General features: G+C 44.4%; 1 protein-coding gene across 2 annotated transcripts in view; it reads right to left on the reverse strand.

Annotated features, from left to right (window-relative positions):
- Positions 1-10,626, reverse strand: part of IFT46 (intraflagellar transport 46) — an 18,559-nt gene continuing 7,933 nt past the window's right edge. For both annotated transcript variants that reach the window (XM_002927871.4, XM_034665886.1), the window contains 8 exons: positions 7,985-8,059; positions 7,747-7,840; positions 7,198-7,326; positions 5,814-5,935; positions 5,400-5,466; positions 1,340-1,400; positions 960-1,045; positions 1-491 (listed from right to left, as the gene is read on the reverse strand). In XM_002927871.4, the coding sequence (XP_002927917.1) occupies positions 396-491; positions 960-1,045; positions 1,340-1,400; positions 5,400-5,466; positions 5,814-5,935; positions 7,198-7,326; positions 7,747-7,840; positions 7,985-8,059 (730 nt within the window). In that variant the 3' untranslated portion in view covers positions 1-395. The remainder of the gene's footprint in view (positions 492-959; positions 1,046-1,339; positions 1,401-5,399; positions 5,467-5,813; positions 5,936-7,197; positions 7,327-7,746; positions 7,841-7,984; positions 8,060-10,626) is intronic.

Genomic DNA, 10,626 nt, shown 5'->3' on the forward strand with positions numbered 1-10,626 from the left:
TGAAAGTCAGGGCATTTTATTTGCAAAATCTTTGCCAGTAACGTTAAGAATGAAAGAAAATAATTCCATCACTGTCTCAAAAAATACATCTTTGAAACTTTCCTCCCAAGCTGAGCACCCTGGAATCCCAGACATTCCAATCCTTCTGTTCTTCTAACTCAAGTCCCCACAGTGGTGTAGATAGATGCGTGATTCCCACGGGAAGAAAACTGGAGACAGGCAGAAGCCATTTAAGGAACACGCGCAGTACTTTCTGGCAGAGAGGGCAGCAGGACGTCCGCGTCCCTGCGTCCGGCTGTGTGCAGGCGCAGAGGCCACATGGCTGATGACCGTCTCTCCTCAGCCAGGGCAGAGGCGCCAGCTCAGCCTCGGAGCAGAGAGACCTGGGGGGTGTCTCAGCTGAAGGTCAATGTCTCTGCATCTCCAGCTTGGGAAGCGGAGTTGGAGGGAGGGGTGAATGTTTTCTTGCCTTCAGCTAGAGCTTTAAAATGCTGTGAGGAAAGAGGAGAGGGTACACAGAGTATTTGGTATACCGGCTGCTATATTTGAGCAAGAACTAACCCCTTTACAATCCGTTAAGCTCCAGTTTTTTCCCAGTTCTACTTTCAGAACAATTCCTTGGTGCTGTCTTTGAAAAACAGCTAGAAATTTTGCCCCACCTCCTTCAAAGATGAACCCCTTTTTTCCTTTCGTCCTGCGTCCATTCATTAAGCCCCACGGTGAGTGTCCCTGGTAGACCCTCACAGGCGTGGCCGCGCCAAAGGCCCGCAGCTCCTCTGCCTCCCTTCCTGTGAAAGCCCGACTCTTCCTGCTTGCTGTTCTCTGAATGACGGGGAAGGGGGATGGGAACTCTTGCAGAAACATCCTTCCTTGTCCAAGGACAAATCCCAACCAACTGGGAAGGGTGGAGATGGAGCGCTCCTCACTACAGTGGAAGACACTCTCTGCACTAGTCTTACCTGTGAGTTCTTGAATTCCGAGTAGAGGGAGAAGAGCAGGTGCAGGGACTGAATCCGACTCTTGTAGATCGGGATGTCTAGGATGGCTGAAATCAAGAGTTCTCATGAGCAGAACCAAACGCAATGGGAATTATGGGGCATTTATGTTTAGGATAGCCATGCCCCTCCCAGATGGGATGTGTCGCTGTAACTCTGGGGGCTGATACCTGCCAGGGAGTCACAGAAGCCCAAAATCCACCTTCAGTGCTGCCAAACAGCAAACTGGCTTAGAGTGAGGGCTGTAATTCAAGATGCTATCTTCCCAGAGCAAACGAGCCTTTTCAAAAGCCTACAATATATTTGTCCGGAGACGGGGACAAGGAAGGGGTGGCGGAGCTTACCACAGATCATGTCGATGTACTCGGCCAGGCTGCAGTCAATCTCTGCGGTGGGCAGGCTCACCTAGGAGCAGCATGGGACAGACCAAAGTCGGAAGGCTCAGGTTTCAGTGGGGCCAGCACCTCTCTTTTTCTCTCAATCTCTCACTCTTTTTTTTTTTAAGATTAAATTTTTTATTCATTTGTCAGAGAGAGAAAAAGAGAGCACAAGCAGGGGGAGCAGCAGGCAGAGGGAGAAGCAGGCTCCCTGCTGAGCAAGGAGTCCAACGCGCAGGGCTCGATCCCAGGACTCTGCGATCATGACCTGAGCCGAAGGCAGATGCTTAACCGCTGTGCCACCCAGGCGTCCCAAAAGAGATAATTTTTTAAAGATTTTATTATTTATTTGAGAGAGAGAGAAAGAGAGCACAAGCAGGGGGAGTGGCAGGCAGAGGGAGAGGGAGAAGCAGACTCCCCGCTGAGCAGGGAGCCCGATGTGGGGCTCGGATTCCAGGACCCTGGGATCATGACCTGAGCCAAAGGCAGATGCTTAACAACTGAGCCACCCAGGCGCCCCTTGAAAGGGATAATTAAGTGAAATGAGGTCATTAGGGTGGGCCCTAATCCAGTATGACTGGTGTCTTCATAAGAGGAGGAAATCAGGACACAGACACACACACAGGGAAGACCATGTGAGGACACCGAGAGAAGACGGCCAGGGGAAAGGTCCTGGAAGAAATCAACTCTGTCGACAACTTGACCTCAGATTTCTAGTGTCCAGATGTGTGAGAAAATAAATTTCTGTTGTTGAAGCCACCCAGTGTGTGCTACTTTGTCATGGAAGCCCCAGCAAATAATATGCTTTTGTTTTTCTTGGATCAGTAAAAAGGAGTTGGTCACATCCATTAACCACGAAAGTAGCAGATGATCTAACAGGACCAAAAAAAAAAAAATTATAAGTACAATATGCTGCCATGCTGTCTTCCGATGTGTATTTGTGAAGAAGCCGACCCCAGGCTATGTCCAGGCATTTATGGGTACTTGCTGCTGTGAAGCCTAATGGGCCTGGGACAGTATAGGAACAGACAAAATGGACATGACGTATCAGGTGACAGGCTCTGGATCTAAACAAGTCATACTGTAAGTTTAAAAGCAAATGGCTTTGTAAACAATTTTTGTTCTCTTTTTACAAAAATCAGAGCATATGTAGTTCTGCAGTTTCCTCTTTTCACCTAAAATGTCATTGATATTTTTCCCTATCAGAGCAAAATAAGGCCAAATAATATGGTATTGTATGAGTATTTCACCGAGTGAACATACTACAATCTATTCAATCCCCTTATCATTTTTCCTTAGCTACAGCTTTAAAATGTTTTGAGGAAAGAGACTACTTATAAATTCTTTGCTTTTACAACGATTCCTCAGTTAAGTAAACAGGTGCCAAAACCTCTGTCTTGGGGCACCTGGGTGGCTCAGTCATTGGGCGTCTGCCTTCGGCTCAGGACATGATCCCGGCCTTATGGGATCGAGCCCCACATCAGGCTCCTCCGCTGGGAGCCTGCTTCTTCCTCTCCCACTCCCCCTGCTTCTGTTCCCTCTCTCGCTGGCTGTCTCTCTCTCTGTCAAATAAATAAAAACTCTTAAAAAAAAAAAAACCAAAAAACACCTCTGTCTTCACAGAGCTTTTATTTTATTTTATTTATTTTATTTTTTTTAAAGATTTTATTTATTTGACAGAGAGAGACAGCCAGCGAGAGAGGGAACACAAGCAGGGGGACTGGGAGAGGAAGAAGCAGGCTCCTAGCAGAGGAGCCTGATGTGGGGCTCGATCCCAGAGCACGGGGATCACGCCCTGAGCCGAAGGCAGACGCTTAACGACTGCGCCACCCAGGCGCCCCCACAGAGCTTATATTTTATTTTATTTTATTTTATTTTTTTTTAAAGATTTTATTTATTCACNATTTTATTTTTTTTTAAAGATTTTATTTATTCACTCGAAAGAGACAGAGACAGCCAGCGAGAGAGAGAGGGAGTACAAGCAGGGAGAGTGAGAGGAAGAAGCAGGCCCATAGCAGAGGAGCCTGATGTGGGGCTCGATCCCAGATCGCCGGGATCACGCCCTGAGCCGAAGGCAGATGCCCAACCGCTGTGCCACCCAGGCGCCCCAGAGCTTATATTTTAATAGGGAGAAACAAAAACCAAAATAAGTAAAGTATAGGGTATGTCAGGAGCTAAGTGTTAGAAGAAGCAGGGAAAGGGGGTGAAGAATATGGTGTGGCTGTTGTAGAAATTTTAAATATGATAACCAATGACCTGCTAATCATGTTTGCTCAGTTTCCTCCCCCCGCTTTGTTTTTTAAGATTTTATTTATTTATTTATTTGTCAGAGAGAGAGAGAGAGAGCATGCGTGCACAAGCAGAGCGAGTGGCAGGCAGAGGAAGGAGCAAGGAGCAAGGAGCTTGACTAGGGACTCATCCCAGGACCCTGGGATCATGACCTGAGCCAAAGGCAGACGCTTAACCGACTAAGCCACCCAGACATCCCATCAATTTCCTTTTCTTGATATGGAAGAGCTCTTTGCTTGGACAGTAATCTTACCATATATATACATATATGTAAATAATTTTTTTATGTCCATCACTCTTTTAACTTTAATGGTAACTATTGGTACTTAGAACTCTTTATTTCTAATTCTAAACTGTCATATTTTCCCCATTATGACTTTTAACTTTTTAAAAAATTTTTGGTATTTGAGAGAACAAGCAAGAGAGAGAGAACACACACGAGTGGGACAGGAGCAGAGGAAGAGGGAGAAGCAGGCTCCCTGCTGAGCAGGGAGACCAATACAGGACTTGATCCCAGGAGCCCAGGATCACGTCCTGAGCCAAAGGCAGATGCTTAACTGACTGAGCCACCCAGGCGCCCCAACTTTTAACTTTCTTAACAGCAAAAGGAATAAGGCACAAAAGAGGATGATTAGATTTAGACAGCATACACAATAGGCAAGTTGGTCTATGCTGTTAGAAATCAGGACAGTGGGGCGCCTTGGGTGGCTCAGTGGTTAAGCGTCTGCCTTCAGCTCAGGTCATGATCCCAGGGTCCTGGGATCGAGCCCCACATCAGGCTCCTCCGCTGGGAGCCTGCTTCTCCCTCTCCTACCCCCCTGCTTGTGTTCCCTCTCCTGCTCTCTGTCAAATAAATAAATAAAATATTATTTAAAAGAGAAAGCAATCAGGCAGTGATTACGTTGGGAGGTGGAAGCATGAGTGGGCTTCCGGGGTGCTAGTGATGTTCTGTGTTTTGATCTGATGTGCTCGTTCCACAAAGATGTTCAGTTGCTGAAAATTAACGTGTGTATGTCTCTGTGAATTATACTCCAATTAAAAAGCAAATGATAATAAAATACAAAAAGAGAGGAGCACCTGGCTAGTTTAGTTGGTAGAGCATGTGACTCTCGATCTCAGGGTTGTAAGTTCGAGCCCCTATGTTGGGTATAGAGAGTACTTAAAAATAAAATCTTAAAAAAAGAAAAACTTAAGGGGCGCCTGGATGGCTCAGTTGGTTAAGTGTCCGACTCTTGATTTCAGCTCTGGTCATGATCTCAGGGTCATGGGATCTAGCACACCCCCCCGCCACCGCACTGCCCCATCAGGCTCCCTGCTCATCGGGGAGTCTGCTTCTCTCCTTCTCCCTCTGCCCCTCCCCCATTTGCATGATGGTGCTCCCACTCTCTCTCTCTCTCAAATAAATAAATAAAAATACTTAAAGTTGGTCAATTAAGAAAAAAAGACTTTTTTTTTAAAGATTTTATTTATTTATTTGACATTGATAGAGAAAGCCAGTGAGAGAGGGGACACAAGCAGGGGGAGTGGGAGAGGAAGAAGCAGGCTCATAGCGGAGGAGCCTGACGTGGGCCTCGATCCCATAATGCCGGGATCACGCCCTGAGCCGAAGGCAGATGCTTAACCGCTGTGCCACCCAGGCGCCCCAAGAAAAAAAGACTTAAAAAAAAATACAGGAAGAGAGCAAACACCAGGCCTTCAAGTAAATGCCAGTTTTGTACCTCTTGCTCCCTCCACTTACCTTGCCCAAAAGCTCTTCAAACTCTGGGGACCATTCCTGCATCAGTGTGTCAATATCAGGCATGGGCCTGCATGGACAGAGATAAATATGAACAAGAAAGTGGACCCATGACACCAGCAACTTCTGGTCAGGAGATTCTAGGATGAAGGGAGGTGGTCAGTCTGCCACATGAGGATTTCAGGAGAATACAGACTGGGCAGACTTATCCAGGGTCTGGGGTCTGGAAGAATGGCTAAGTAATACCAGATAAATCACAATCTTTATGTCTGCAATCTCAGCCAGTAGTTACCAGGGTCCACAGGACCTCGGTTAATTCAGTATGTCCTCTGCCTGTGGACCCTCCTCTCAGAAGCAATGGGTCTGCAGGTGGTGTCGGTTACCAGGGGTTACGGTGGGGAGGGTAGTATTTCTTACCTGGTATAGTGCACGGTCGCAGGGGGCTTAGAACGGTGTAACTCCGAGATGCTCTCGATCCATGTGTCAATGGCTTTGGGATTCTTCTCTGCATCTTCTAGGCTCTTTACTTTCATATGTTGCTAGAAAAAATAAGAGGAACCCTGGCTGATGGTATTAAAGTAGCTCTCCTATTTTAACAGGATGGCTCATCATTGCTGCTGTTTCGTATACAGCAGGTAGCTGATGAATGGGGAAGCCTGACGGCAGCCAATGAGGATGAGAGGAAACTCTGGTAAAATTTTCTGGAGCCATGCAAGGGGGGGGGCGCAGCTCAACAGGATAGGACTGACCACAGTGAGATGGTGTTTCACACCACTAGGATGGCTGGAATAAACAAGACAGGCAGTAACGTGTTGGCGAGGATGTGGAGAAACTGCAACTCTTATTCGTTGCTGGTGAGATTATAAAATGGTTCAGCTCCTTTGGCAAACAGTTTGGCAGTTCCTCAAAATGTTAGCACACAGCCCAGTAATCCAAGAGAAATAATAGTATATGCCCACACAAAAACTTGTATGTACATACAAGTTCACAGCAGCATGTTAAAAAGAGTGGAAACTGGAGAATGGATAACCACAATGTGGTATGTCCATACAACGGTATATGACTCAGCCATAAACAAAGGAGTAAAGTATGATTTTACTTATATGGGGAATATTTAAAAAATGAATAAACAAAACAAAAAGCAGAATCAGACCTATAAATACAGGGAACAAACTGGTGTTTGCTGGAGGGTAGGGGGTGGGAGGGATGGGCAAAATGGGTGAAGGGGAGTGAGAGAGAATAGGCTTCCGGCTACAGAATGAGTAAGTCACAGAAATAAAAGGCACGCCACGAGGAATACGGTCAGTGGTACTGTAACAGCGCTGTGCGGTGACAGATGGCAGCTACGCTTGTGGTGGGCACAGCATAGTGTATAAACTTGTCCAATCCCTGTGTTGTACACCTGAAACTACCGTAACGTTGTATGTCAAGTCTACTCAAATAGAAAAAAGGAAGGAATTGAAGTACTTAGCAGGTCTAGGAGGAGTGGGGAATGAGGAGTGACAGCTAATGGGTATGAGGTTTCTTTCTGGAATAATAAAAGTGTTCTTAAATTAGGTAGCAGTGATGTTTGTACAGCTAGTGAATACACTAAAAATCACTAAACTGTACAATCTAAAAGGGCAAACTTCATGGCAAGTAAATTATATCTCAATGAAACTGTTTTGTTTTTTTTTTAAATAGGGTTGGCCTGAAACCATAGCCATCCCTTTTGATGGGCAGTAAGTCAACTGCATGGAATCCAGCACGGCCTCTGCTCTTGGCCCTCTCCAGCTGGGGCCTATACTCGGCAGTGTCTTACTGTGATGTTGTGCTGTTTAGAATTCTCAGTTAACCAGAGTGAGAGCACTGTGGGGTCTGACTGCTTTGTGGAAGGCTCATCCAATACCAACAGGCCAAGGTTGTCAGGCTTTCCATCAGGACGTGGGACCTGGTTAAGAGAAAGGAAGAAAGGAAAAAATGAGAGGGGGCATATAAAAAGGTTGTACCTGTTGTTTCCAATAAGTTGAAGAGGAAGAACTCTTCCCATTCATCATTATTACTAGTAGTAAAAGGCATGCTTGTGTTATCATGTTGTATTAAAACACTATCTGTAAAAAAAATGATCTACAGTGCCTTAAATGGACAGCTGATAATTAGGAGGTAAATGAGTGATAAATTTTTAATATATTATGATATAATCAAGGATAACCTAAATAGCGATGAGTAGAATTTGGAAGGCAAGATTAAGAATTCCAATGAAATAAAGACTATCTATCAACATAGCCAATGCTAGCCAAGGAAAGTAGTTGAATTGTTAACAGTAATAGAGAGGTCAGAAGAAGTCATTTTTGGGATGTGTCAACTGTACCTTTAAGAATGCATCAATATCCCCAACAGCAGGGATAAAATCAGGAATGAAAGGTTTCAGTTTGTGGTCCAGGTCAATCAACTGAGGTGTGTACCTAGGAGACATTGGCAAGGGAAGGTAGAGAAAGTCAGAGAAATGGACTTTACTGTTCAGGCTAAAAAAATCTAGGAAGAATGGGCCTGTTTCAGACTAGAGGTGGGAAAGGGGCGGGGTCATGGGAGGAGGGCCTAGAGCTCACCTGCTGATATACTGGAAGAGTTCCTTAATCTCAGCCGAAACTGGCAAATGCTCATAATCTGCAGGATCATAGGCCCTGGGGAAAGGAAAACAGGGTTCAAGGTGGCTGGAGAAGAGCAGATGTGCCTGAGCCCTAGATCAGCACCAGTTTCCGCTGCCGTCACTTTGACCCCAGACCTTGACTCCGAACCTGGTTTGTGCCCCACCCACATCTGCCTTTCCTGGGTGGTTCGAAAGACAACTTTATTTTTATTGTTTAATTTTTTTAAAAGATTTTATTTATTTATTTGACAGACAGCCAGCGAGAGAGGGAACACAGGCAGGGGGACTGGGAGAGGAAGAAGCAGACTCCCAGCAGAAGAGCCTGATGTGGGCTCGATCCCAGGAACCTGGGATCACACCCTGAGCCGAAGGCAAACGCTTAACAACTGAGCCACCCGGGCGCCCCGAAAGACAACTTTAAAATGGATTATAATTAGCTTAGTTATCTCTGATGAAGAAGAAAAGAGCTGTAGAAAATCTGAAACAATTTTTAAACACATTTTAGAATGTAACATAAATTGTTTCCCTTTTTTGAATGAAAGGGATGAAGAGAACGTACGGTATGAGATTTTAATTTCTTTTTTAAAATTGAGGTGTAATGGACATAACATGAGATTTTCATTTCTGACATGAAAATAGTTTGCCCCAAGAAAAATAAGAATTTTTACAAAGATTTTTTTTTGTTTTTTTTTTTTTTTTAAAGATTTTATTTATTTATTTTGACAGAGATAGAGACAGCCAGCGAGAGAGGGAACACAAGCAGGGGGAGTGGGAGAGGAAGAAGCAGGCTCATAGCAGAGGAGCCTGACGTGGGGCTCGATCCCATAACGCCGGGATCACGCCCTGAGCCGAAGGCAGACGCTTAACCGCTGTGCCACCCAGGCGCCCCTACAAAGATGTTTTTAACAGTGTTATTTATAAAAGTAAAAAATTAGAAACAAATATCTAATACTTGAGAGATGGTTAGGTATATTAAGTTGAATATTGTATAATTGTTATTATTTTTAATTTTTAAGTAAGCTCTACGCCCAACGTGAAACTTGAACTCACAACCCAGAGGTTAAGAGTTGCACGCTCTACTGATGAGCCGGCCAGGAGCCCAAAATAGTGCATAGTTATTAAAAAGTACTTGTATTGATACAAGAAGTGTATACAGTAAAAAAAAAAAAAAAATTATAATTAAGTAAAATGTAATGAACATTGCAAAGTACATAAATGACTTAGAAAGTTATTAATAAGTCCTTCTGGGAAGAGTAGCTTTAAAAAATTAAATATATTATTGATATGAAGTTTCCATTTCCCCAGATTATAATTTATGAAAGCAGGATCTGATCATGAAGGAAATTGGGAAGCATGAAAAGTCAGTCTGGAATTAAACCTTTGTCTCATTTACTTAGTGTCTACCTGCAGGTGGATAATCCACAGGTAACTTATTTTTATTAAACTATTTAATAAGTGATACATACAGATGACATAAAGGAAAAGGTACACATGTATACAGTGAGAAGTTATGGCTCACTTCCACCCTGGTCCCCTTGCCACCAAGTCCCTCCTCCAAAGTAATCTCTACTGTTTCCTAGTCTCTGTAGTATTTGTTTTATACACATGGTAGCACCGCATAAACACTCTTTATACCTTTTTAAAATTTAACACTCTCTCTTGGAGATTGTTCTTTACAGTGTATAGAGTGCTGCCTTATACTTTTTAATGGCCAGATGGAATTCTACTGATGGGGTACACCATGGTCACTTTGTTTAACCAGTAATAGTATTTGAAATGGATGGGCCTTAGAATCCACTTTGATTAAAACCTCAGGGGTGTGTCATGACTCATCTAGCATGAGGGCTGGAACAGGGTAAGGAGATTTTTTTTTTTTAAGATTATTTATTTATTTGAGAGAGAGAGAACACAAGCACGAGCAGGGGGGAGAGGGAGAAGCAGGCTCCCCCGCTGAGCAGGGAGCCTGATGTGGGGTTGTGACCTGGGCCGAAGGCAGGCATTTGAGCCACCCAGGTGCCCCGGAGATTTTTTTTTAAGATTTTATTTTATTTATTTGAGAGAGAGAGAGAGAGAGAGTGCGCACGACTGGGGGAGGGTAGGCTCTCAATCCCAGGACCCCAGGATCATGACCTGAACTGAAGGCAGACGCTTAACCAACTGAGCTACCCAGGTGCCCCTGGGTAAGATTTTTTTTTTTAAACTAATTTTTAATTTATTTTTAATTTTTTTAAAACATTTTATTTATTTATTTGACAGAGAGATTGGCAGCGAGAGAGGGAACACAAACAGGAGGAGTGGGAGAGGGAGAAGCAGGCTTCCCACCGAGCAAGGAGCCCGATGCGGGGCTCAATCCTAGAACGCTGGGATCATGACCTGAGCCGAAGGCAGACGCTTAAGGACTGAGCCACCCAGGCGCCCCGCCCCTGGGTAAGATTTTTTACTGAAGCATCACCCAGGAACATCTGCCTCTATGTGGGGCTCCTGTAGCACTTCCCCACCCCTCCAAAAAGGAGCTGAGCCTAAAGCAAAATGCTCCTGTACATTATGTTTTCCTTGCTAAATAGAATGGCTTGGGTATATATATATATATATATATATATA

The sequence above is a fragment of the Ailuropoda melanoleuca genome, chromosome 8 (assembly GCF_002007445.2).
Source record: "Ailuropoda melanoleuca isolate Jingjing chromosome 8, ASM200744v2, whole genome shotgun sequence".
NCBI lineage: Eukaryota > Metazoa > Chordata > Mammalia > Carnivora > Ursidae > Ailuropoda > Ailuropoda melanoleuca.